The 23,751-nt window shown below is 40.2% G+C and overlaps 1 protein-coding gene across 5 annotated transcripts; it reads left to right on the top strand.

Annotated features, from left to right (window-relative positions):
• Positions 1 to 1,077: 1,077 nt before the first annotated feature.
• Positions 1,078 to 18,524, top strand: C3H5orf63 (chromosome 3 C5orf63 homolog). 5 transcript variants are annotated; one of them, XM_032476635.1, is made up of 6 exons: positions 1,102 to 1,159; positions 2,692 to 2,737; positions 2,959 to 3,093; positions 12,012 to 12,132; positions 15,663 to 15,719; positions 16,372 to 18,524. In XM_032476635.1, exons 4-6 carry the CDS (start codon positions 12,019 to 12,021, stop codon positions 16,546 to 16,548), a joined length of 348 nt encoding a protein of 115 aa, XP_032332526.1. In that variant the 5' UTR covers positions 1,102 to 1,159; positions 2,692 to 2,737; positions 2,959 to 3,093; positions 12,012 to 12,018; the 3' UTR covers positions 16,549 to 18,524. The 5 variants fall into 5 exon arrangements, with proteins under 5 accessions (XP_032332525.1, XP_032332526.1, XP_032332528.1 ...); XM_032476636.1 differs by lacking the exon at positions 1,102 to 1,159 and adding an exon at positions 1,187 to 1,406; XM_032476634.1 differs by lacking the exon at positions 2,959 to 3,093 and having other exon boundaries at positions 1,078 to 1,159.
• Positions 18,525 to 23,751: the final 5,227 nt, after the last annotated feature.

Raw genomic sequence — 23,751 nt, 5'->3', positions numbered from 1 at the left:
ACTAATAATTAGTAGGATTGTCCTCAGGACCAAACAAGTTAATGAGTATGCAGCTGATGGTGAGCCATCAATAAATGTTAGCTTTGGATATTACTCTTATTATTATCCACCATTTTCTCACTATTTACAGTAACACCATTCAAGCCACCAAACCTCACCTCAGACTACTTAGCGGCCTCCTGCCTTCCCTACTTGTACTCTGCTCTCATCTGCCCCCTCCCCTCCTCATCTCCTTCCCAAAGCTGAGTGATACTTTCAGAATGAAAAGGCGATCAATTTAACCTGCTTCCCACACACAAACAAAAACAGAGGAAAACAAAGATTCCTCCAGTGGTCCTGAGCACACACCTGAAAAGCCCTGCAGGGACTAGCTCCTGCCTACCAGCTACAGCTTGTTTCCACCACCTCTTCCCCCTCACCAAACCCCCAATTCCCTTAAGGCCTCAGCCAGGCTAGTGACTTCCCTGCGCTTTGCCCACTCTCCAGCTCCCTCCAGTCCCACCTTTCCTGAGTCTGGAGAGCTCAATCCCTGCCCCACTTGCCCTACACATCCCAGCCTAAAAGCTCTCTCTTCACCTAGAACACACTCAGATTTTTTTCATAGCTCCATATTGCTTCCCTTTCAAAGCACTTAGCCCAGGGAACGCACGACTTATTTAACGGTAATTTCCTAATGTTTGACTTGTCTATACAACTTTAAGTTTGGGGAAGGTACAGCTGCCAGTTTCGTTCATCATCGTGTTCCCCATAGGTGGGACCCAGAGGAGGAGGAGGAGGAGGGCAGGAAATATTGAATGAATTAATGCCTGCAGGAAGGAGTTAAAATGGCCTGGATGGCACATTCTCAGGACGCTGGCTCCCACACCTGATGCTCCTTATTAAACAGTCCCCAAACACACCGGGTCACATTTCCGTGGCTTTTTTTTTTTTTTAAACAGTGTGGTCCTGGTTTTTGTCTCTCTCTTTTCACGCGTAACAGCCCAGGCGCGGTCAGCCTTCAAAGGGACGATCTGCTCGAATCGGAAATCTAGAGACCAGCCCCAGGGGCGGCGGGTCGGGGCGGAAGTGCGGGGCACGGGGCGGGGGCTGGGGCGGGGGCAGCGGGCTGCTCCGGCGGAAGTGCGGGGCGGAAGCGGCTACACCGGCGGCGGAGGCTCAGGTGGGTGCTGTGGACACTGCGCGGGCAGGTGGGCGCTCGCGGCGACCCGCTCGGAGCCCGCACGCGGGCTGGAGAAGAGACACCGGAGCCCGGCGCTGTGCCGCACGCGACCGACTTGGATTGTCGTTAGATGAAATTTAATTGAACCGGGAGCCATAAATCTGTGAACCTCCGGGGGCCGATTATAAGCATTTGTGCGTGTGTGTGTGTATGTGTTCACTCTCAGAGGAAGTGAACAAAATAACGGGTAAGAAAAGGCAGGCTTTTAAGAGAAAACAGGAAACATCACAACTTCATGGTTCTTCCCTGATTCACAGATACCCTGTTTCAGATCTGAGTTCTATGAAGTGGCAATATAATCTCAATTGGCAGCCCGCTGAGATGACTGCCTTTTTAAATAAATACTTTTCAGGAGCTATGTTAACCTTTAATTGGGGGTGAAAAGGTTTAATCAGTGGTGCAGTAGGGAACATTGTGAGTCCTTAGCTCTCTGGGCCTCCTCTCTGCTTTATTGGGCAAAAGTGGCCCTCTGGGTGCTAAACTGTGAGAGAATAATTCAGAGATTGTACAGTTCTCAACAAATACTTAGGCATGTCAGTCACCCCTGACAAATACTGCTCACACAATTTTTTAATAAGTCCAGGGTTACAAAAGTCCCAACTAAATTGTTACTAAGTGAATAGGCAAGTGCCTGTTTCTAAGTCTGATCTGTTAAAGAACAAGTTTTGGGGGTTGGTTTTTTTTGTTTGTTTTTTTGTGGGTTTTTTTTTTTTTTGGCCTGGCTGATCTTTATTCTTGTTTCTTAACAGAAAGTATCTTATATACTACTTCATATTTTAGAGCACTTAAAATCCACACTATGGTCCAGCTTGACCCCGAGATGCTCAGCTCCTTCAGGAGAGGAATAATGTCTAGGATTTATTTTGTCCCTACACATAACCTGGGCTCACGTAACTACACGTTGCCTTGGTTAACCAGCCACTAGAGTCATGTGTCAGTGTGGGCAACACGGTGAACAATGATGTGGTTGTTGGAGGCCACAGACTTCCCATTTACTAATTATCTCAGGAATACCTTATGAAAATGCATATGAAGTTCTCTACCAATGTTTGGAGCTGTATACACTGATATTTAAAACACCTGGGAAAAGAAGTGTACCCTGGAAATACTGAGAGGTTATAGAAATATTGAGGATAAGGCAGAACTAATCATGGTTCTGTGTGAAATGTAGCCTAATAACCTGGGTCCTCTTCTGCTGAGGAAGTGCCTGGAACCAGAAAGGTCCTGTTGTGAAAATTAAGGTTGGGGGGGCTGGTGTTTTAGACAAGGAGGCTCCCCAGAGTTTTCTTTCTTGAAGCTTATTGTGGTCAGTCATAGCTGCCTGCCAAGGAAGGATCAATATTTTTTTTGTCTCCTTCACCAGAGGAAAATGTGGCTATGTGGTTTTCTTTAGATGGACTGATGGCAAGGTAATAGAAATGAGGATTTTCCAACTCGGGAATTTATTGGACTGTATTTCTGTTTTATTTCAGATGCCTGATTCTTTCGTACTCTTAAGTACCCAGAGGCAGTGTGGAGGTATGCCTTCAAAATAAGGTGGTTTTTTTGTTGTTGTTGTTGTTATTAAGGCTTTTGTATTTCTTAACGTGTGCATATGTCACCTGGCCGATGCATTCAGTTACTCTAATGCCAGGGCTCAGGGTTTCACATGGAGTAGGACCATGAGGTGATCTGGTACAAGTAGTAAGGTTTTTTATGTTCCTTATATTAAATCTAATTTTGCCACTGCTTTATTCAAGGAGTGTACATCAGAGGAAGCCAAAAGCCAGCTGGAACAGTTCCTGCATGCAGTTTTAATCTTGTTTGCAATCATTTTGAAGGGGAGAAACCATCTGGATCCAGAGATATGTAGCTACACAGGTAGCAGGGACTAGGTGAGCTTCCTTCATCCTTCCCCTAGTATCACATAGCAAGGTGGAGGGACAAAATTATTTGAGGAAGAATATGCAAAATGAAAGGTTTTGGCTATGTTTCATATAGATATTATCCCACATCCCTACTTCCCCATCTCAGTTACAGCCACAGGGAACTGGAGGCATGAAAACATTACTCTCTTTACATCTCTCTGTCAAACCCTTACCTAAGATAAGGTTTCCAGAGATAGAGGCAAAACTCAAAATACCTTCTATTTTCATAAAGTATCCATCTCCAAGGATTTCAGCACATTTTACCAGTAATACCTAGTAACAAACATTTTACTGCTATAGACTTCATCATTGTAGTACTGTACTGTTTGTAAATCTTTCCCTACCCAAGGTGTGAGTTCCTTGAGGGGAGGGAAAGTATCTTAATCTCTTTCATACGTCTACTACCTGGCATGATGCCTGGCCTGCTGCAAACACTCAGTACATGGTATAGAAATGAAAAGATGGTGTCCCTGAAGGGAGCCTGGATCTATAAGGAGTGTGAGAGCATCACTAGGAAAGCAACAATTTAGAGAAAATAATAAATAAAACAGAAAACTTTCACCAGATGCAGTTACAAATGCCAAAGTTACTAACACTTTGATAAACAGCTTGGAGTAGGGAAGAGCAGATGTGAGCATCTGCAGATGGTCACGACAATGCCTTCCAAGGAGATCTAGCCTGGTCAGTGGCAGGGTCTTTGTTATATTGAATGAAATATGCAAACTGAAAGGCCCCACCAGCCCTGTCTCCACTCTCCATCCAGGCCTGCCATGCCCAACTTCTCACCCAAATACTTGTTGAGTGAATATCTGAGAAGTATCCATTTGAAGGTGTACCACAGTATTAGCTTACTTAGGCCACTAATATCTTGCTTTGGCCCTGCCTTAAGGATAGAGGACTTATGTTTGTTCACTAGGTTACCCAAGTAATATTGAAAGAAAGCTATATTCATCTTTTCTACTTTACTAACATTCCAAAAGCATTCAAAGTCGACAGCTTTTTGTATTGCAATGGGTCAGGCGTGTGGTATATGCTGCTTCCGTTGCCAGTAGGATTCTAGCAGAAACCAGAATGTTACTACTGGAAACACATGAACTTCCTCTCATTGTTCCTGTACTTTCTCATATTAATCATGAAATAATGGGAAAATGGCTTCTAGTTTAGTCAGGAGGAAGGGCATAAAAAAAATTAAATAATTTAATCTTAACTCCTTGCTTCTTAAAACATGTAGTTCTTCCAATCTTCCAAGAGAAAGAAAGGATACTGTTATTTAATAGAAATTCAGTCAGCTGAAGCAGCTTAGGACACAAAACTGGAAAAAAAAAAAAAAGATCTAAATTCAGCCCTGTTTCTCCAAGTTCAAAAATGAAGTTAATCTGTATCTTAGATTTAGAGATCAGAATCTTGTTCTCATAGTAAAAGAATTCTGCCATCCGAAGCTGAGACTTTCCTCATTCTCTCCATCCTTAAATTAAACCTTAAACAAAATATGGTATCTGTTATTAAATACTCTGAGGATTAATGTATAAAGCTGTTGAGACTTTTTTGGGAAAAAGAGGGTTGAACTTGGAGAGCCCTTCTACTTCTGAGAATTCTATATTGGTCTCATTATGTATAAAATAGGCATTGTTCAAAGAGAAAATATAAAAAAATTAAAATTAAAAAAATGCCACATGAAAGGCTTTGGTTAAATAGTTTCTTTATCCATCAAGGGAATCTCCAAAGTCACTTCCAAATTCCATTATATTAAGATATTTTATCAATGACAATTGTCAAGTAACAGAATAGGATTCAGAGAATTGCAGAATCTCACATAACTGAGCGTTGCTGGAGCCTGATTTCAATAGTAGACAGTTCCTAACACTAAGGTGTTGATGTCACAAGTCCAAGGAAATGCTGTTCCAAAGTCATTTGCTACAAAATGACTAATAATGAATGAAACATCTTTCAGGTCTTTTATAGTCATGTGGGTAACTTCATCTCTTTGGCAAGATGAACTGGAAATGGTGGAGTATTGGTGACAAATGAAAGACTGCCTGGGTAGACGGATTGTGAATTGCAGTTGTTTTTGGAAATGAAATTTTGTGCTTTTTAGATAGCAAGGAAACTGGCATTACTAGCTGGGTACAATAAGACTAAGATGTTTTAATGAAATTGCCTTCTTTCTGGGTCAGTATTAAGTATCAGAGATACCTTCAAAGTGAATGGGTCATTTTGGTTAAGAAAGATAATGTGGAAAGGAGTTTGCATAATTCCTTATGCACTTTGTTCCCATCCCTTGAACTCAAATGATTTTGCCCTCATCTTAATGCCATCTTTATGGAATGAGGGAATTTTCAAATTGGTTTTTAAACTCTGTTAAGCCCTCATGTATGATATAACCCAACCACATTATTCAGGTTTTCTTGGCTTTCAGGAACAGCTTTGCAGCCATTATGTCGTAATTGTACTGAACATTGTTGCACGCTCTGAATTCAGAATATGCCTCTCTGGCTTCAGGCCAGGTGCTGAGTCAGTGTCTTCAGGGTTGAAGATGAGGGGAGGGGTGCAGTGTACACAAGGCTCATTGTGTTAATAGAATTCGTCCACAATCCCCTTTGGACCCCTGGGTGCTAGAGGGAGTATACAGTAACAGTATATTACTGTTCTTGATTAGCATCTTTATTTTTCTCAGCTGAACATCTTTCTGGAAACCAACCCCATTACCAAATAGACTCCTCTGAAACAATGATCTGGAAAGTGTAACTGCTAAGGTCCAAGACTCTTAAACTGTTGCTTACACTGAAGATTCCTCCCCCCTTCCACTTCACGTTTGTCAGCTTGCTGTAGGCCTCAGCAAACACAGCGGCACTTCTGAAGTGGAGGAAAATGCCAGGGTGACAAGGGTCTGTCATTAAAAATCATTTTTTAAATGGATCTATCAGTACAAAAGAAAAGTACATTCCTTTTTAAAGACATTTTTCCATCTCAGATGCTCAAACCGTTGCAAGTTGAGTGCCTAGCCACTCTAATGTCACCTTCCCCATTTCCCTGCTGGGTCTTTTCTGATGCCATGGCTTCCCCGTTATGACTGAGGAGCTAGAGAAGCGAGTTCGTGATGAGTGAGGACCTTTACCCTTCTGCTGGGATCTCTGTGTGAACTGTGGTCCTCTTAAAATGGCCTAGCGTTTTGGACTCCTACACATAAAACTACTTTACTTATTTGGGGTCTTTTGACTTCATGAGCTATTACCCTGGTGTTTCTTCTGCATGTGATTTCCCTTTCTCTGATCAGGAAGACATTTGATACCAAAAGTTTTATAACAAAACTATGGGTACAGTTTCTCCTGGTCTCTATAAAATCGAAGACCAGGACAGGGGTAGTATTTCCATTTTACAGTTGATGAAACTGAGGTTTAAAGAGATGAGGAACTGCCTACCATCAGAGAACTAGCTGGTGGAGTTTTCTGTCTTTGGGGTATTTATGAAATCCTTACACAGAAATGCACCTTGGCATTCAAACATGCTGAATTCTAACTGAAACTCTATAAGAAAAGGTACCTTTAGAGCTCTAAGTGAAGAATCATAACATTTGTGCTTAACTTCCCTGACTGATGAATTAGTGGGAGCTATGTTTATTTAAATTTACTTTGACCTCTCTACACAATTTATTCAAAAATACTTTGGAGCAAGTTTTGTCTTTAAATATTATTAATAAAATCCAATTTTACCATTGTCTAGGCAGCTTCTGTTTTGACAAACATGTGTTGAAGATATCATTGGTAAAATAACAATGGTACTGAATTTTCCCTTCTTTGCAAATATAAAGGCAAGTATTGGGAAGGAATAAGAGGAAGGGAAGTGACCTTCATTCAAGACCCATCAAGGGGAAACCTCAACTCCTTGCAAACTGAGTTTTAGTGCCCTGTTCTGTAACTGTGTGAAGCCTGAGTAAGCTAAGCCAATACCTGGTGCTGAGGTATTTGCTGGTCTAGATTTTGTCTTAGCAGAAGCTAAATATGTTGAGTCTTTTATCAGTGATATCCTTTCTCAGGAATTCCTATTCAAGTAACATTCACAATTTGAAGTTTTCAGCTATTTCTGTTCGAAATATTTTTCAGTTTTGCAATTCCCTATTTCTGTGAACAGGGAATGAGAGCCCCATTCCAGGTTAGGCCTTTACCCCCCACTCCCTGTTTCTCTTCTATAGCCTCAATCTAACCCTGCTTAGCCCCTTGGAATTGACACCTTAAAGTATCTGCTTAATGTGCAGCCGTGGTTGTGTCCCTATACACTCCTCTCCTTGTCACTCTTGGCTCCACACTCACACTCAAAATCCCAGACTGGGCTCCCACTTGTTTGGGAGGGAGCGAGGTTTGGACGCAACTAACTGATCAAAAGCACCTGAGATCACTGGGGAGGCATCATTTGTCCCTGTTTCCCTGGATTAGATAAAGCTCAGGGACCCAGAGTCCCCTAAGAGCAACCTCACCCCATTATGTAAACTTTCAGTAATCTAAAATAACAGGTTTTGTTCCCAAAAGAGGGGTCTGTGTGTGTGCATACACATGCACACGCACACGTGTTTCTAGCCATTGGGTAAAAATAGGAATGTTATACTTTGATGGTAATGAATGTGAAATGCAGCACTTAACATCTCACATGGCATAAATGATTGAACGGAAGCCCTGAGCCTCTTTTTCTGGAACACAGGTTCAGCAAGAGCTACAGTAGTAGTGTTTGGTTAATGTCAGCTCAAAATTCAGTTTACATTATACTCTTGTGAAGAAGCTCCAACGTTACCTGTTAATAACGAAGGTGGTGCCTCAGCTTATAGACTTTTTGATTTTGCACATGAACCAACAACACTGCAGCTTGCTGATGAGGGATCATGTAAGCTTGGAGATTCAGTGTGCCAAAGGATTCTTTGTATGAATAAAAATTCTGGTCAATGAAGGTCAGTTTCTCTACTCAAGCAAGAACAATGTTGTTTCCCTTCTAATCAGACACTGCATTTGAGGAATCCAGGAGCCCTGCATAAGTGATGTGCACCATAGCCTGGGCAGCTCCTCATGCAAGAAATGAATAATCCTTATTAAAGGTTCCAACAACCCTGGCTTCTTTCTGTTCTATAATCAGTTGCTTTAATGGTCTGCCCTTCAGTGCTTTGCAGGGAAAATGCTATAAAGTTAAGTTATCTTCCTCATCTTGCTTCAGGGAAGACTGAATTGGTCCAAACAGTCCTCCCCCATGTTGTATCTGATTCTGCCAAGAGCACTGAAGTCAGCCTCAGTTTTGTTGAAAAGCCAGCATTCCCTTTCTCTTTCGGGGTGATCGTGCCTCTGAGCGGCAGTGGACTTGAAACAGCAGGAGTCACCATCTTTATTGTTAGGCTGTGGAATTTGTTTTAGGCACATTCTAAATCCAGTCTTAGGCCTTTTTTTTTTTTTTTTTTTGGTCTGTGACAAAGGTGACCCAATTGTGCTTCTTTGATATTATGAACACAGCTCTTTTTGCTCATATCACAGAGGCATATAACAAAATACAAAGGATAAAATTGTGTCTGTGTGTCTAGGGAGGACACATATTTCAGGACTAAATTCAATGACATAATCAAAAAGGTGTTGTCCTCCCCCAGTCATGAGCTAACAGACAGAGATAGCCTTTCAGGATATTTTTTATAGTGCTGAGATATTGTTCAAAAATAATAGAACTAATGAAAATGTCACATTGACAGAGTAGCCAATATTAAGATTTTACTTCAAGAATGCATGACTGGGTGAATGTGACATTGACAGCAATGGTGTTAGGGTTTACAGAGTTAATAAAACATTCTAAGAAGAATATTATAGAATTCCAACTGGAGTGTATCATTTTTCATTTTCATTTTCATTTCTAGAACTAAGTGAACTCCAGTGTTCAGAACTTTAGCCTTAATATCTTATTTCTGCCTAGGAGAAGTATAGGGAGCTTTTTTTTTTCTTTTTAACAGAGTCTAATACAATTTTAAAATACAGTGCTTACAAAGAAATACATTAATTTAACAATGTGGTAAACCGCATGTGCCTTAGGGCTTTTGGAAAATATGCAGGTAGTAAAATTGCATAATACTAATGCATTTCTCAGTAAACAAACGTGCCATGTTTAAGTGATTAAATATATATTTAAAAAGTAAAAATGGAAACTAACAGTGGAAAAGTTTTAAACAGAGTGGTTGTGGCATCACTGAAGACTTTACTTAGCTTTCTTTGTTGGCTGAACAAATATTATAGCAAATCTGGAATGAACAGCAACTCTGTTTACTATGACAGGTTTTATTTGTCTTGGGTGCAGCCAAGACCACATGCTGTGTTTTGTCATGTTGGAAATACTGAAACAGATTTCCATTGTGAATGTGAATTTTTTTTTTAACAAAAGCTTTAACACCCCAGTCTCAACCCAGCCAGGTAAAAGCAGTAAGTTTTCCTTTCCTTACCAGCCAGACATCAATAAATCTTCAGTTCTACCACTGAAAACACATAGCTGCAGTTCACTGTCCTGGTTGTAGTCTCAGGTCACTGCCTTAGGTGGCCTGAGCCTTCTCATTTCCAAAGGCTATCTTCCTGCCTTTACTATATCAAAACTGATTTTAAAATTTTTCTTTCTCCTTCATATAGTATAGCTTCTTTAACTTCATACCCTAGGAGGGCATGCTACTGTTGGCATAAGGCCTTCCTAAAACCAACGATTCAGAAATTTCTACCTAGCATAACATGGCTAACATTCTACTTTCCCGCTTCATTTATATCCTGTGTAGACAGAACCATGTCTAGAAACTGTTGTCTCCAACCACATTCACCTACTGGAGATTTGATTCTGCTGAATTTATGGAAAATGTGTGTACCAGGGCTTAACACTTAGTTGAGAGTAGTATAACATATTGTGAAATTGTTTAGATACACTTTCCACCTTAGAAAAATGCTGGGTCTGTACAAAATTCTCATCACACTCCTTTCTGACGTATTATCAGGACCATTTAGTTAGCAGGGAGATCTGGGGAGAAATGGAAGGCTAAGGGTTTAAGAGAGAAGGAAAGATTATTGTTTTCACCGATCAGAATCCAATCTTTTTGCCTTGTCTTCTTTATTCTAGTTTGATATGGGTTTAGTGCTTTTCTCTAAAGTCATATCATTCTGTTTGAAATGAGTTTAAGTCTGATCTTACACTGAGAAGCCTCGTCACCAGTAGAGATTAGCACATAATTACTACAGTCATGCTCTATGAAGCAAAGCAGGAGGCAATTTGAGGTGGTGGTGAAGGACTGCAGCACCCTGGCATGCATTTCATGGACACCCTGAGGAGCACTGACCTTTGGTTATGATATGAGATCTGCCCAAAGAATGACTACTGTGCACACTGAGTGTCTGATCAGGGTTAGACGAGAGAGTAAAGAGGGAGAGAAAGGCTCACTCCAATAGTATTAATTGTTCAAACAACTATTTGAACACCTACTATGTACCAAGTTAACTGTAGAGGCTCAGGGATATGGGGTGAACAGGTATCTGCTCCTATGGAGCTCTTGTTGTAGTAGAGGGGACATATAGGTAAAGAAGTAGTTTGGGATAGTGAAGGATAAAAGAAAACTGTGGCAAGATATGAGGAAGAATGGTGGACTAGCCAACATTGATAGGGTAGTCACTAAGGCATCTCTAAGGAGGTGACATGAGCCCAGGCCAAATGAGATGTTACTTAAGAGCTCTTCACGCAGAGGGATGGCAAGTGCAGAGAACCTGATGAAGAAATGATCTTTGGGTATTCAAGGAACAGAAAAAGAATCTGCACTGCAACCTGCCAGCATAAGGGAGGGGGAACTAACAGATGAAGTTGGAGAAAGAGTGAAGAGAAGTTAAGAAATGAAGATCCCAGGAATGAATTCATGCTGGGAATATTGTTAAGTGATAAAGTCAACAGTACATATGTGTTTTTAAAGTGAAATTAGCATATTTGTAGTTTAAAGGACAAAGCTGGAGGTTCAGTAGAATAACTAGGAATAAGTAGGTTGTCTTATGTCGAGCGAAGTAACAGGATGAGAGAACTTCAAAGCCTAGTATTTGACATGCTGCTATTACCAAGCTGTTCTTATTGGAATAACTCCAGTAGAAACACTAGTACATTTGTGTGTATTTTTTTAAATGATGGCACTCTTCTTTTAAAATACTTCTTATTTTTTAAAAAAAAATATTAGGTTTATCTATTTATTTCTTTTGGTGGAGGTACTGGGGATTGAACCCAGGACCTCGTGCATGCTAGGCATGCACTCTACCACTGAGCTGTACCCTCCCCACTAAAATACTTCTTAAAGAGTTGAGCAGATTTTTGTTTCTGACAAGTTAACTCAGCCTAATTCTTCCCTATAAGTTCCTCTGAGTACAGCTCTGTGTTTCCCCACCTCTTACAGCAGAGGGGCATAGATCTCAGAAGTAATAGCCTTAACCTTCAGCTGGAGACTTGTGCAGCTTACTTATTGTTTCCTTGACTGTGGAGGTAGCTGGGCATTGTTGAATGCTTGCCAATAAGATAAACTGTCTCTGGGAATAAAAACCATCTCAGGAAACCTCTACATTTTACAGGATCATCAGGATACTGGCAAAATCTGCAGGTGAAATTTGCTTACAGAAACCAATTAGACACACAGCTAGTCCATACATTTGGATTTTTTGCATTCTAAATTCTGTTTTACTTGGAATACAGTGAATATTGAGGCATCATGGAGACCTCCCAAACATCTGGGCCTCTCTGACACTCCTGGACTCCAAGAAGCAATTCTGAAGTCTTCAAATTCCATCACAGACTTGCAGCTTACTGTTTGATTCTAAAGACCAAAGTCTAGGGCACAGAAGTTTACTGGCCTGTTTTCCTTTTCACAGAATTAAGATGCTCTGGTTTCAAGGAAATAGCACACAGCTTGCCAAATACTCCTTTCGACTCCTCTTGAGAAATCTCTCTGCCTCTAAGACTGCTCTGCCTGTGCTGACCTTATTCACAAAGGTACAGAGTAAAGTATTAAAATGCTGGGTGAAGAAAAGTTTTACATTTAAGGGAGGGGGAAAATATGGAAGGAAAGCAATGGTATAAACTTTCTGCAAGCCTGATCAATTTTCCAGTTCTAGTTACAACAGTGGTACTCTTATCCTACCCAGATACCTCACTGTCTCACAATTACTAAAGGATAAATTAATATTTTTACTAGTTGTCCTATCCCCACATTGAAAGAAAAGAATTATCAGATGTTTACAAATATATCACTTAGAAATGTAGTCAATTCTTGTTATTTGTAATAGTTGTGTTTTATAAAATCACCAGAAACACTGACTTAACGAGTACTGAACCACTGCTCCTAAGGGAAATATAGAATTAGATTCCTATGAGCTCTGGTCACAACATTTTTGCCAACTGATCAATACATAACCTTGTTTTATGTGTGTTTCTGTTTAAAAGCACCTTATTTAATATATATTGTTGGTTCATTAACATTGAACTCACAGCCAACAGCACTGTAACTTATGCCTGAACAAACCTTAGTGACTTATGCATGAACAAATCTCATCTAACACAATATTTTCTCCATGAGGCCCATCACAGCCTTTTTGTGCTTAGAAAACACTAGACAGCACTTCAGCACTTACTTGGGCCATTTTAAATGTCAAAATCACCAACAAAAAGGACAAAAATGTGAAAAGCAAAGCACGGCACTAAATAGATCATGAAAAGGACACTTATTTACAGAATGAGAGCTGGAACAAGAAGGCAGAGCATTGTCTTGTCCCACCTCTGCCAGGAATGTGCACTCTGGTAACTAAGGTTTTTCACTGGTCTGTGCACCTGCATGTCCGTGAATGACTGTGAAAGCTTGAGTACTGATTTTTGGGGTTACAAGTAAGTTTTTGCAAATAAGTGAATTCGCAAATACAGAATCCACAAATAATGAGGGCTGACTGTACTTACTTTCTTACCTCTAACACTAGTTATAAGCCATAAAGCTGGTTTAAATTTTTTAAGAGCTTTTTCCTCTAAAATTTATAATACAGACATTATTGATTTCCTTTTGCTAGTTAACATTGCTTTGTGTGATTTATAATAAAAATGAAATAAAGTGCAGGACCACAGAATTAACTTTAGTGAATAATACTGCAATTCACATAAAAAGGGTCTCCAGATTTCAGGCATTTAAGCAATCTGAATATATCTGACAGTTATCTAATAATCTTTTAAAAATTAATTTCTCATTGAGAATAGTTAATCTAAACTACTTTTCATATACTGCATATACTGCACTATTGGAAATTATGGAACAAAAATATTTCAGTGGAACAAAAATATTTCAGCCTCTGTTCATATTTCATCATATGAGAAATCCTTGTGAAAATTAACCACAAAACTAAAATAATCCCTTAAGGCTAGTGGTGCTCACTCAGCCTAACTATTCTGCACTATTTTTCAGTTTGAACAACAGCCAAGTTAGCCAAAAACATTTGCCAAAAGAACCCCACTAATCTTCCATTCAGCTTAAAACTTGTACCGAACCCTTCATTTGTGTCATTAGACATATAATAAAATATTACTCTTAGCTCCAGGAGTTCACAATCCACTGAAAGAAAAAGTACAGTATCAGGTCTCTTTCAGTTATAAATAATAGAAAGAGTACTTCCCAGAGTGGCTTCAACAAAAAAAGGATTTTATGGGTTGGTCTGGTTTCAGGAGTAGCTTGATTCTAAAACATACGCATATTAGCTTCAGTCTCTTCAGCATCACATCCTGTGTGTTAAATCTGTGCTCACTCTAGCTCTTCAGATGGATAACTGCAGAGATCCCAAACCCCAGATCTCATATTTCGGGTATCTACAGAAAAAGCTTCACACTCCCCATTGGTTCTGATTGGCTGATCCCTGAGCCATTCGTAGTGGAAGGGATAGGATGTGCTGGATGCCTCGGCCTAAATCAGGTGCTCCACCCTCTTTGTTCAGGGATAGAGTCAGCCACATGCTGCGAGCAGTTCCTGAGGCAAAATCACAGCATTTTTGCTGTAAGAAAGGGGAGTGGGTGGTTGACAGCCAACCCAACAAATGTCCACTACAATTCAGCGACAGAGTAAATAAGTGCTTTATTAGCATCATGGAAAATCCTAGACAAGGATGTACAAATGTTCCAGACTGCTAGGTCTTATTATTTTTCAGCTCATATATTTCTTTAAAATTTGATGAAACTTTCCTAATAAAAATACATACACACGTGATAATTTACACAGGCTTCCATGGTCCCCTGGTTTTAAAAGAAAGAAAGAAACAAACAAATAAATAAATAAGTAAGTAAGTAAATAAAATTAAAAACCTGATGCATGCTCTACTAAAGTTTTTTATTATAAAAGCAAAAAGTGCCAAATTTGGTACTTCTGCAATTTAGCTGGTTCTTGTTTTGCTTTTGCTTTTAAGATCCTCTCTTGACTTTTTGAAACTTTCTCAGAAAATTTCAACATGGTTATCTTAAAACATCACAGACTATCTATAATGTTTTTGTTGACACTGCTAATAATAACATAAATGAGCCTAACTCTCTGAAGCAAGAAAACAGGGCCAGAAAGACCTTTATAAAGGAAACCTATCTTTTGATGATTTGGGTCCTTATTTCAAAATAAGGTGAGTTACTGGAGGAAGGACCTCTCTAACAGCTTATCTTTTTCTGTCATGTTAAAGAGCATATTTTAGACAAGCATCAGTAATGTTGAATCTATTTTACACTCATACAAGAGAATCTATAGTAGTCCCCGTTTATAGAGTCAAGGCCTGAGAAGCCTTTAAAATCTGCCGACGATCCACAGCATTCTCGGCGGGCTTCTCCACTAGATGATTAGGATGCACACAATTGGCACTAAAATTTGCGTGCTTCTAAGGTGGAGAGTTTGTCTGGGAAACCTATTGCTGACACTTGTAATGAGAAAACAGACAAAACATTAAGGAGTTGGTACAGTCATCACCCAAAGTAAGGAGACTTTTCCCTTTTTAAAGATGGGGCAATCACTAACTCCATCCCAATAGGTGTATTCCTGTGGACTAATTAGAGGAAACAGGCTGGCAAAGCTCAGTGGCTCCCATTCAAAACAGACTTTAAGCCATTCTGGTGATGTCAGCCAGGCCAGGAGGATGCTCCCGACCTAGGAAGGACAAAGCCCTAGCACTGCAGATCACTGAAAAATAATCTTCCCAGATATCAATAAGATGAAGCCAGGAATAAAAGATGTAAGCATCTAAATGTATTCTGTGCACACAATATAAGCATCAAAATTTATTAGATAGATTTGTCAAGAAAAATCAAAATGCAACAACTGAAAAATGCTGAAAGCCCACTTACCATGAACTACTAGCTATTTATAAGGTTCTATGGCAGTGTTTGGCTTTGGGAATAAAACAGTGTAATTAACCTGGTAGAAAATAGTCCTTTAGAAGTAAGTATAATCTGCTGCTTGTGGTTTTTGTCAGGCTGAATGCCATTCTTTGGGTTCAATGGCTTTTTTCTTCCTGTAGGATCCATGCCCTCTTTGTGATGAAGCCAAGGAAGTACTGGAGCCTTATAAAAACAGGGTAATATAATACAGTGTGGCTTTATGTACATGGAATGGATGGTGTGTGTGCTATAAAGTATCTGCCCAGATCTTTTTAGGAAAAGAGATTAAATGATTTTTCATTTAAATTTTCTTTCTATTCTACAGAGAGAGATTTTAGTGCTGATTTCCATAAAACTCATTACACCTAAGTGTTTTTTCTCAGAGCAGTACTGGTTTTCTTACTCTGACTGTTAGGATGAGTCAAAGTTAAGCAGCAGGTGCAATATCCGTGCTTTCTTTAAACTTTTGTCCCTGTACCTTTTATCTCATTTTATCATTTCCATGGAAGTGTTTTCCTGTAGCAAACCATGACACCTTTCCCATTCTTCCAGCCGAAACATGTCTGTATTGATTCTTAGGCACCTTCCCAGATGGGACGTAGTTTATTTCATTGAAAACTAAGTAGTGCCAGGAAGCTGAATGTGACAAGTGCCACAGAAAAGCAGCAAAATCAGGAGTTAGGGAATATAATGAAATCGGGGTCATTAGATGACTTTGGACCTCAAGTAAACAAACAACAATAAAAATCTCTCAGCATTAGAACCAGTCTGGGGGTTGCTTTGTCACTATAGCCATCGCACTGTTCTGTGTTCTCTGAAATACAGAGCTTTAATCTGTCTCTGTTTCAGTTTATTTTACAGGAGGTGGACATCACACTTCCAGAAAACTCTGCTTGGTATGAAAGGTATAAATTTGATATCCCCGTCTTTCATTTGAATGGCCAGTTTCTGATGATGCATCGAGTAAACATCTCAAAACTTGAAAAACAGCTCCAGAAACTTGAGCAGCAAGTTGGGGGAGGCTGATAAACGCCCTCATGACTTTCTACCCTCTCTGTCCAGAACGCGTTTTCCTAAGGAAATGACCATGGCCTCATACTCCTTTTGTCACTTTCATACAGCCCTATGGAGGTTCTGAACGCAACATTACCAAATAAATGGTGGCATTCCTTTTCTGATTAATGGAAGTACCAATAACAAAAGAGTGAGAACTGTTTACCTGTTGGCATTTTATAAAATAAGAGGAGCGTATTGGCAGGGAGGGGATGATGGAGGGCAGGAGAAATCCACTTGTTTTATTTATTTTTCTCTTTTGTATTAATATGGAAGCATTTCACATTCACTGGACAGAGCCATTTGTACGAAGAAGGCTCTGTGTCCCTGCTGCTGCCCTAAGGGCTTAACTTTTTAATGAGAGAATGAATGTTCTTCCACTTGGTAGATAAAGTGAAATGTGAATTGTAAATAGCAGCACACAGTCAATAAAGGGATGTTTTAACAAATATATCTGCATGAAGTCTATTTCAGAGGAATTTAATAATACCTGTTTAAAATTAGAGCTCTCTTTTTTTTGGGGGGGGGGGCGGTAGAAGAGAATAATTATCCTAACTGAAGAAGCTTTATTTGAGAAAAACAAAAGACTTAAACCCCCAAATGTATCTAAGAATCTCAGTATGTTTCACATGTAGTCACTGAATTGATTTGTAATATCTGAGTACTATCTTTGATAGTTCTTCAGTTATCATCAGTAGAATTAATTCAGCTTATTTTAAGACAGTAGTTTTATAAGGTTTTAATATCTTGGGGAAATTCATGTCTTACCATAACTGAACAGATGTGTCATCTAAAGACAAAATATTCTTCACCATTTTATGTAAAGTATTAAAAATATAGTTGTGTACTCTTATTTATATCTAGTCAGGTTTAGCCAATAGAGAAATGGATTCATTTAAAAACAAAACTGCCTTTTTCTCCTAATATCACATCACTGCAATTTTATCCATAATGAAATGCTTTTGTTAACTATTTCAATGAATTTGGATATTATGAGTCACTTGCCTAGATTTTAATTTTATCAGTATGAATTAGTCTTAGAAATTATAGGATTTTAGATCTGCCAAACTTAGACATTGTCTAGTCCCACCTCCCTCATTTTATACATGCAGAGGAATGTGACATTCAGAAACTTAGCCTAAGGTCACACAGTCAGTCAGCTGTCAGACCAGGTCTTGCTACCCACCGCAAATTTATAATACTACCTGGGCTTACTGTGGGGGCCTTATATTATTTCACATAAAGCACATAAAGCATCTTTAACCAACACAAATAAAGAAGGAACTTTAAAAGCCTTCCACAGTGACAATAGAAAAAAAAATCTTACAATTGAATAGTTGTGTTTCTAATTTATAAATTTCTGGAACACATCTTATTTGATTTTATAAATATTCATTGAGTCCTGTGGTAGACAAAATTCTAGGATGATCCCCATGAACCTTCACCCTTGAATTCTCCCCACTTTGAGGACAGAATGAAATATCCCTGCTGTGATTATGTTACATTACCTGGCAAAAGGATAATTATCCAGGGTGGGCCTGATCTAAATAGGTGAACCCTTTAAAAGCAGAGAGTTCTCTCTGGCTGCCTATGGAGGAGGAAATCAAAGAGATGTGCTCCAGCTAGCCTGGAAGGAAGCAAACATCAATGTTGTGAACTGCCCAGTGGGGCCACAAGGCAAGAAACTGTGGGCAACCTCTAGGAGCTGACAGTAGTTCTTGGCCAGCAGCTAACAGGAAAATGGGGTCATCAGTCCTACAGCTTCAAGGAGATAAACAATTGGTGTCAACAACTGGTGAGCCTAGAAGATCCTGAGCCCCAGATGAGAACCACAGGCCTGGTTAACACCCTGAGTTCTGCTCAGTGAGACTGATCAGAGAATCCAGCCACACCATGCCCAGACCTCTAATTGCAAACGCTGTGAAATAATAAATGTGTGTTGCTTCAAATTGCTAAGTTTGTGGTGATTTGTTACACAGCAATAGAAAGCTAACAAGTTCCTCCAAAACTGAAGCACAATGGTAGGTGGTGGGAGTACAAAAATGAATAAGGCAGTCCTTGTCTGAGAGACACTCACTGTCTCAGGGACCAGGGAGAGGCAAGTTCACAAAGCATTATGACACAGTGCTATGAGAGCTGGAGCTGAGACATGTGAAAAATGGTACAGCAGCCAGATGGTGAAATTGGCAGGAAGGCCTCACAGAATATTAGACTTAAACTAGGTGAAAAATAAAAGTGTAGAAGAGTATGGCATATTTAGAAATAGCGAGTGGTTTTGTGTGGAGTAAAGGGGAGGGGAGTGAAGGACATGAGACTGACAAGACACTGGGGTCCACATTGTGAAGGACTTCAGGAAATGTGACTTTTTTCCCTACAACAGTGTCCTCCCCTGCTTCCTACCCTGATCCAGAGTCAGCCCTTCTGGCTCCTGAGTGCTCAGAGCTATCTGGCCTCTACTCCAGCCCTTCCAGTCCTCAAGCATGCTAAGCTCAAAAGTCCCCCTAGTAGCCCTGCAGGACATTCACGTCTTCATACAACATAGACAAGATCACCCACTAGTGTGTCTGGGCACCCTGTGTTCCTTCCTCCCTTCTCCAGGCCGCTATAAAGCTGAATGGCCCGTGTCCCAGGATTGCTGATCCTTCTCCTGGGCCACCAGTGGGAAAGGTTCTGAGTTTCAGGGCCTGCTGAGCTCAGATGGAGAGAAGCCATTGGTTCCCTTCAGAAACCAGGGCTGTCCAGACACCCTGGGGCTTTGCTCTTTTAGAGTACATCTTACCTGAGTATAGCCACGTGGTCATAAGTGTATAGGATGTATAGGGACTTCATCCAGACAACACATTTCTGATGTTACAATTTCAAACAAGCAAACAAAAATCTACCATGTACTACAGGGTGTTAAAACTAAAGTGTTGGCTGAGGCACCAAGACACACGAGGTGCTATATTCCAGAGGAAATACCAGATCACATAAAGATTGCTGGAGACTGGGGAGAGAGGGTATTTGGAGGATTTTATTAAAGAAAGGTGTGCTCTCACTTCCTGCCAAAGTAAAAGGTGGGGGTCATGTAATGTCAAAAGAAAGAGACAAAAGCGGGACTCATCAGAAAGCCTAATGTATGTGGTCATGTGATTTAAGACTCCTGGAGTCCTCAGTAATCCCTCTGGTCCCAGCAGCTGGCAGGTCAAAAGGCAGCTATCTAGAAACACATCATCTAAAAATGTGGTTTGATTATCCCACTGTTGATGAGTATCAGACAATGTTGTGTAACTTACTATAGTCATTTTCATACAGTATTTGTAGCAGCAATTACTTTTCCTTTCTAAAATTATGTTTAAGGACTGATTTGTTTTTAAATAAAGACTGATTTTAACTTGTAATATTGTAGCTTGTAATATTCTCCCACTCCCAAAGGAAATCGTGATATAATCTTTTTTCCTAAGCTAATGCTTTAAAAGGAAGTGGAATTAACATAGGATTCGGACTACATATTGCTGCTCTTGGGTACAGTGCTGCTCTCTTCCAGATGTCCCATCATAACATTGTAAGGGCTTACTGGATCACATGACTCTGGTCAATTTATCGAAGGAGGCAGGGGTTCACTTAGACTAGGTTTGTTTTGTTTGTTTGCTTATAATAATGCAGCGACTTATGGAAATCTGACAAGAGGAATCACAGCAGGGCCAGGCCTCAAGAAGTCCTCTTAAAGAACCACAGAAAGGATATAATCTACAGCACAATAAATACAATCAACACTGCTGTATGCTATGTATGAAAGTTGTTAAGAGAGTTAACTCCTAAGAGTTATCACAAGAAAAAAAATTTGGTCTATTTCTTTAATTCTGTATCCATATGAGCTGACGGAATTTCACTAAACTTATTGTGGTAATCACTTCACGATGTATGTAAGTCAAATCATTATGCTGTACGCCTTCAAGATACAGGGCTGTATGTCAATTATTATCTCAATAAAACTGGAAAAATAAAGCAATGGGCCAATATGAATTTTTTTAATTCTATTAAATATAAATGGTAAATTAAAAAAAAAAGAACCACAGAAACTGAGGCAGTACCCTACTCACAGAGCCTCAGCTTCTTTCTTTCCCTGTTCTCTCCTTACTGTCTCCTCTTTACTCAGTATCTGCTTTCTCATAACTTCAGCTTGCTCATGCCGACATTCCTGCAGACCCTTCTATTCAGCAGTACAACAATCCTAGTCCCTGAGCTTCTCTATTCTGAAACTCCAGAAGAGGAATTTTACTCAGCTTGCATTTTACAACCAGCCACCCAAGTCATACATTGGCTGATCAAGCCTGTAGACAGAGCCACCCTTGGGTCAAGCACCCATCCCTGGCCTAATCTGCTATGGGGACCCATCAGGTGGTATGCAAATCATACCCTCTGCCCACTCAGCAGAGACTGAAAGCATGGCTGGCAATGATCAGGACGTCTGGTACACATCCAGGAAGTTTAAGAACGTGTTATTCTGCCACATTCAAGAGAAGTCAAGAGAAATAGTTTGGTAAGTTCATTTACCTCCTACTCATGGGAGTGGATGAGAACTTGAACCAGGGCAATGGTAAGTAAACAGTTATCAGGACATGTTCAGGAGATGTGTTGACAAAACTTCATGATCGGCTGGAGAGGTGGGGGAAGAGTGAGTAGAGGGAAATCATGAAGTCTGGGAGAACTCCCTGTCTTCCTGCAGTGGCTATTAACCAAATCCTGGTACTTGCCATTCACTGAGAGAAAGAGTATAAGAAGAAGGGAGGTTAGTTTTTTGGTTACACTTGGTGAATGGCAAAGACGGAATGTGGGGAATTTGCTAAGCTTGTGGGACATCCAGGTAAAGATTAAATCTGGAAGTTCAAATCAGAGATCTGGGCTTGAGGTACTGACTTGAGAGCTTCCAGAATGTGGCTGGAACTGCATCTATTGGAAATATGAGGAGAAAAGCAGACTAGGACCAAGTCCTTGGGAATAACAATCTTGACTGCATGGGTAGAGGAAGGGCCAATGAAGGAATGTAAGCATGAGAGGTGATAGAACTAGGAGTGGGAAAGTTCATCCAATTTGTATTAATCAATGTCTTTCATTATTTGATAGTGTAAAGACTATTCTAAGCATTGGGGATAGAGCAGCAAACAAGATAGCCTAGGTTTCTACTCAGGGGCTTGCATTCTAGAAGGAGAGACAGACAACAAAAACATCCGAAGAATAACAAAATAAAATAACCCATATCTTGAAGTCAGAGGAGGAATCTTTCCCAGAGTAATTGACAGTACACCAAACGTCAAATGAGCTAGGATGGGGACTGAGAAGAAGACGCTGGATTTGAAAGTTAGGATATCTATGCTGTGGTAAGCTGAAAAATGGTCCCCCAAGTATCCAGTACCTAATCACTGGAAACTGTGAGTGTTACCTAATATGGAAAAGGAACTTTGCAGATGCAATTAAGTAAAGGATCTCAAGATGAGGAAATTATCATGGATAATCCAGGTCGATTCCAAATGTAACCACAAGTGTCCTTATGAAAGGGAGAAAGAGGGAGATGTGACTACAGACAGGAGGTGAGAGACGTGACAACGGAAGCAAGAGGTTGGAGGGATATGTGAGAGGGGCCCTGAGCAAGGAATGCAAGTGGCCTCCAGGAGCTAGAAAAAGCAAAGAAACAGATTCTCCCCTAGAGCCTTCAGGAGCAAGCCCTCCCAGCATCTTGACTTTAGCCCAGTGAAAGTAACTTCTGACTTCTGGCCTACAGAACTGTCAGAGAATAAACTTGTGTCGCTTTAAGCCACCCAGTTTGTGGTGATTTGTTACAGCAGCATTAGGAAACTAATACAAAAAATAACTTGACCTTATTGAGAAAAATTCTGGTGGGGAAAGGGAAGAAGATACAGACTCAAAGAAAACTGCATGTAGATGAGTGAGAGGTTGCAAGAGATAGCAGATTATCTATCTTCCAGGAAGTTTTCAAACATATCTCACTTCATCTTCTAAGGAAAAGCAGCAGAGAAGAGCTGAAGACATGATTGATTAGCTCAAATCTCCAAAATGGTAAGTGGTATTGGGGAAGTACTAGAAACTTCAACCTATCCTAGAAGAGCTAAGCAACTGGGCAGTAGAGTTCAGGGGCTTCCAGAGCACCCCTGACACTCGAGAGTAAACCATGACAATCCACCTTAGTCCACAGACACGCACCGGATCCAAGACTCCCGCTCACCACAGAGCCCAGAATCTTTAAAACTGTGACCCAAAATCCTGTATCCACCACGGATCTTATCTCTCTCCAGTGACACAGAAACCCATGCCAACCAATGACGTAGTGTCATGAGAGATTGGACTCATCTGGCCAATCTTTAATTTAGGCACTGATGTTTTTTGCTCTTTACCTCCCTTCTCAGGTTCAAAAGGGATGACCACCAAAACCACAGTATTTCTGAATTCTAAAGCCAAGAAGAGTGTGGAGCTTCAGGAAAAGGAGGAAATATTACAATCATACAAAGATGGAGAACAACTCATAGGAGCAGTGCCAGCCAACAGATTAGAGAAGAAGAATCCAGCCATAGGCATCCCTTCTTCATGCCACAATGTTGTATTTGATCTATTCCTGATGGAAAGCTTTCTACTCTCAGAAACAAGGTATGCAGCATAATATTAACTGGAACTTTTCTTAATGATTCAGAACCATGAAGAAGTAGAAAGGAGACAGGTTAAAGACAAGTTCAGCCTATGGTCTCACTGTTCTACCCTGAGAAATCCTGATGGCCTTACCGCAGCATTGCATTGTACAGAACCCCAGCAATGACCCCACATCCTCCTGTCAAGGTCAACACATGCTCTGCCCACCAAAGCAGGAAACAGGGAAACCAATCATAAAAAACACTGCCCTCAAAACTAGGTTAAAAATGTACAATTGCATCATGGGACTAGGTTAACTATCAGTTGGGAAACTCCCTTATTCAGGACAACTTATGCCTTGACCAGGTTAAGGAAGGCATTATTGTATGTTCTTTGTTAGGAATTTAATGTCAAGAAAAGAAAATGGGCATCTATTTATAATCTGGGTAATAAAGAGGCATTAGAAATTGGGGCAGAACTGACAGAGGAGCTAAGATCTAGGAATTAACTCCACCTGTCCCTACATTTTCTTTGTAAAATTATCACCAAAGTAAG

Source organism: Camelus ferus, chromosome 3 (assembly GCF_009834535.1).
Source record: "Camelus ferus isolate YT-003-E chromosome 3, BCGSAC_Cfer_1.0, whole genome shotgun sequence".
In the NCBI taxonomy this organism is placed as follows: Eukaryota; Metazoa; Chordata; class Mammalia; order Artiodactyla; family Camelidae; genus Camelus; species Camelus ferus.
This window is presented reverse-complemented; position numbering and strand designations above follow the sequence as displayed.

What these genes read in the sequence shown, in the direction of transcription:
- C3H5orf63 (XM_032476634.1), top strand. Translation starts at nt 12,019, where the DNA reads ATGCTCTGGTTTCAAGGAAATAGCACACAGCTTGCCAAATACTCCTTT. An exon ending in TGCTGACCTTATTCACAAAG is followed by an intron (nt 12,133 to 15,662) that starts GTACAGAGTAAA and finishes TTCTTCCTGTAG; the next exon opens with GATCCATGCCCTCTTTGTGA. An exon ending in TGGAGCCTTATAAAAACAGG is followed by an intron (nt 15,720 to 16,371) that starts GTAATATAATAC and finishes TCTCTGTTTCAG; the next exon opens with TTTATTTTACAGGAGGTGGA.